At 54.4% G+C, this 3,908-nt stretch overlaps 1 protein-coding gene across 1 annotated transcript in view; it reads right to left on the bottom strand.

The window, feature by feature from the left end:
- Window positions 1-3,908, bottom strand: part of PAX3 (paired box 3) — a 92,431-nt gene that overhangs the window by 73,883 nt on the left and 14,640 nt on the right. The window contains exon 4 of the mRNA XM_009276638.1: window positions 3,685-3,819. Within this exon, the coding sequence (XP_009274913.1) occupies window positions 3,685-3,819 (135 nt within the window). The remainder of the gene's footprint in view (window positions 1-3,684; window positions 3,820-3,908) is intronic.

The raw sequence follows: 3,908 nt of genomic DNA, 5'->3' as shown, positions 1-3,908 counted from the left end.
AGAGGCCCCCTTTGAGGCCGGGCGGGGGGGTCCCGGCCCCAGCCCCAGCCCCAGCGCCGCCCGCTCGCAGCGGGCCCGAGGACCAGCTCTACGCCCCATCGTTTGAGCGCTGAAAGCCACCGGTTTCTGCCAGAAAACAACAGCTATCTTATGAAGCGGGGAGTTATCAGATTAGTCAGCAAACCATGCCACACATAACTCCCGCTAAAGGTACAAGCGACTCCCTCTTCTGTAGCGGTTATGCTAAAAATACACCCTGATGTACCATAGAAAGGCACAAAAGTTTCTCTTACATGTTCTTTATTTATGGCTTATGCCTTTAAGAAAAATATATCACGCATGCAGAAATACAGATACGCTATTATAGAATTATAAGCTTCCCGATAGCCACTGTGACAATCAAGGTTTTCTTTAAATATATATCCAAAATCAGGGTAGAGGGTGACGCTGACAGAAATGCCGAAATACAGCAAAGCGGGCTGCACATGTGGCATCTGTGAACGCCGGCGAGAGATCTAAGTGTCCGTGAACAGAGGCTGAAACAGAATTACAGCGGGGCATATGTAAGTTTACCTCCGCTTATGTATGTGATGGGAGAAATCCCAAGCCACAGGATATACTGTTTCTATCGCACGTTTTTCAAAAATATCATGTTTCTCTTTTCCCTAATCCCACTCTGCTGTAAGTACTCCCCAAGTCCCAAGTCTTGAATTAGCTACCATTAAAATTACAACAATTGTTATCCTTTCCCTCGGAAAAAAATGCCTCTCCCCGAGCCACCCAAATGCCCACGGTGAGGAGGGGATTTCAGGCAACGTCAGCAAACGTCCAGCACTAGACGTGTGCTAGACTAGCGATTCCCCGCTCCACGCTCAGCCCCAGGACTTGCTTTCGGACCCCACCAAAAGCCTTCCCTTGCGTCTCCCTGCACCCACGCTCCTGCTACTGGCATACCTCGAGCCCCTGAGACCAGAGCTATAAAAATCACTCAAACTATAAGAGACTCCAAAATACTGCACTTTTTTCAGGCCGTAACGCAGGGCACTCCCACGGAGAGCACTCGGCGGTGAGCTACCGCACGAGGGTTTTGCTGCACACCGCCGGGATAACCTCTGGACAACACTGCAAAGCAACCCAAGCCTCGGAGAGGGCATCCGAGACGCCCTGTCAGCAGGTACCCTCTGCCACACCAGGCCTCGCGCACAGGCAGGTGGGCGCTGGCAAATACGACCCTGCGGCGTCAAAATCGTCAGGAACGCTGCCAGTTATTTCAGTAAGAGAGCAGGATCTGACCTGGCGATTTTTATAGACGGGGTGAAATGGAAGCTCCTCTGCTGGCAACGGGAGTTGAAGCAGAACCTTTTTGTGTTGGCCGGGTGCGGAAAGTAGTGGTGGACCTATTTTATGGCTGTTTGTTTCTTCTAACGAGCTCTCCGGTGTGTTGTCCCTATAGTATCACACTGTACATAAGGCACGTGTAGGGTAACAAATCCCTTCTTGAGCAGCAGCTCTCTCGCACTGCGGCATCCCGGCCACTCGGGTAGTAAGATTAAGCAACAGCTTGCGAGGGGGAGCAGGCGTTGCTGCGGGAAAGAGCACGCTCCCCCCCCAACCGCCAAAGCTTCCCAGGCACCGTCACAGAACAGACGGGATTATCAAGCTGCCGTTTGCACTGAGCTGCCCGGCCGCGTCCATCCAGCAAAAACCTGCGTGCGCAAGGACAGGATAGGGCTGCGCTGCCCCATTTAGTCAGGGGGAATTTTGCCACCGACTAAACTCAGAAGCGGCAAAGTAGGACGTTCATGTCCGCAGAAAGCGAAGGAGAGGGTGAGGGCGGCACGCAGCCTCCTCGTACGACCGTGCTGGGGGGCGCGAGCGAGCCCCCGTTCGCAGCGAGGCACAGCCAGCCCCGGTGCTTTTCCCACAAGAGTCTGGGGGCTCCCCCGGGCTGGAGGGCGGCAGCCGCGTGCCCAGACACGGCTTTACGGTAGACCAGGAGCCCCGCTTTAAACAGCAGAGAGTCAAAGAACAGGAAGAGTATTTCAAAAGAAGTAGAGGGGTGGGTTATATTGATATTATTATCAATAAAATATTTTTTTTTTCCTCTTGCTGTCTCTATTAATTACTTTTTGTTCCGTAAAGCAGGGATATTATCAAGGTTGCCTATCTTCCGTTTTTAAACTGTTAAGAAATTCAGGAAGGCAGAAAAGCTAGATATTTTAAAACAACTAGGGCACTGAGTTTAGCTATTTTTCCCTTGGTGCACGTCCCTCTCAGAACAATTCTCTGTTGCAGGAGGTTCTGGGGGAAGCTCCGTGACCCATCGTACAGGGGCAGCTAGACTGGGCAATCAAACTGTGCCTTCTCGCCTTAATCTATCACTTCATTAGCATCTTCTGCGTGTTTGTATTACACGCATCCACGCAAACACAGACACACAGAAGATGAGGCTTCCCTGAAAGCTTTAGTAACAGAATTGAAAACTAAGTTTCAGGAGTTGTTTTTGGGTTTGTTCCTACACAACAAGGAGATATCCTACTTTTAAAGAACGGGTTTCAGTTGTCCTTCTTGAACGGCACTCAGCATCTCTAAACGTCTAGAAATGCTAGAAACATTTTCTAGGTAAAAAGAACTACTTTTTCCACGGTGGAGAGTCCATAAAACTGCGTGGAGCATCAGCTATTAGGGGCTCATTGAATAATTCATCCCTCATTGCAAGCCCATAATGTCTTTTCTCGGCCTTTTGTGGGGCTGTTTTCTCTTCTTTTCTCCTTGAATTATAAAAAGGTTGCCTTCTTTTGTTCACATCAAGCTGCTGCTAGCTGAAGCTTTGTCTGTGCAAAGCCAAAGTGTGAGTTTCAATGGACTCCCCCCTCTTTGTTTTCCAAGTTCATCTCCAAGTGTAGATTGTGTATAGAAGGCCTTCTTTGTAAAAGCTGGAAAAGTTGTACAAATGTTTGACCAGCTCATTTGGTACTTTTGTCTCGCCTTCACCAGTGCCTGTGCATGTGCTGGGCAGCCACTTCCACGCACAGGCCGCCCAACCGGGCCCTCGCCTGCCCCTCCACTCCGGCCCAGCCGGGGAGCTGGGCACAACCGCAGCGGGGGCAGCGGCTGCCCCCCCGGGAGCAGCCCTTCGCCTCCGCCTTGTTCAGGTTGCAACCTCCTCGCAGGCCCTGACCAACCACCAACACGAGCTTTTCCCAGCAGTTTTAAGAGGAGAAGAGACGAAACACGCGGCTCAACACGCGACACGCGGCTCCCTGCCCTGCTGCGGAGGGCCGCAGCCTGCCCCCCCCACCGCCCCTTCCGTGCAGCTGCGGCCTTTTGCTCGGCTTGGGCTGGCAAAGCAGCCCCTGCGCGGCCACGCTGGGAGCTCCGTTGCCAGCTCCAGCCCTCCCTGCTCCCTGGCCCCCGTCCCTGCTATCGAAAGCCAAACCAGTGGCGACCCCCATCTTTGCCCCCACCTCCGCGCCATTCCCGCACACTGCAGGGTCGTAGCGGTGGAGGAACGGGACGGGACACGGCAGCCGCCCCGTCGGGGCTAGCTCCTCGCCCTACACCTCCCGCTGCACCGGCCCCAGGGCGACCTCCGGGAGGAGGGGAGCGATACCCACCAGCACCCCGAGCTGGCACGGGCCGGTCCCAGGGCTCCACGGAGAGCGGGGAGAAATGGGACTTTACCTCTTTCGCTGAGGATGCCGTCAATGCTGTGCTTGGCCTTCTTGTCGCCTTCCTCCACCTCCTTCCTTTCCAGCTCGGCCTCCTCTTCCTCGCCTTTCCCAAACTTGCTCCGCAGGATGCGGCTGATGGAGCTCACTTCGGGGGGAGCGCAGCTGTGACCGCGGGCTCCTCCCCAGCAGCCCCCCGCGGCCGCCGGGCCGGGGGCCCGGGCCCCCCCACACCGG

This window comes from Aptenodytes forsteri, unplaced genomic scaffold, assembly GCF_000699145.1.
Source record: "Aptenodytes forsteri isolate BGI_AS27 unplaced genomic scaffold, ASM69914v1 Scaffold1, whole genome shotgun sequence".
Lineage (NCBI taxonomy): Eukaryota > Metazoa > Chordata > Aves > Sphenisciformes > Spheniscidae > Aptenodytes > Aptenodytes forsteri.
This window is presented reverse-complemented; position numbering and strand designations above follow the sequence as displayed.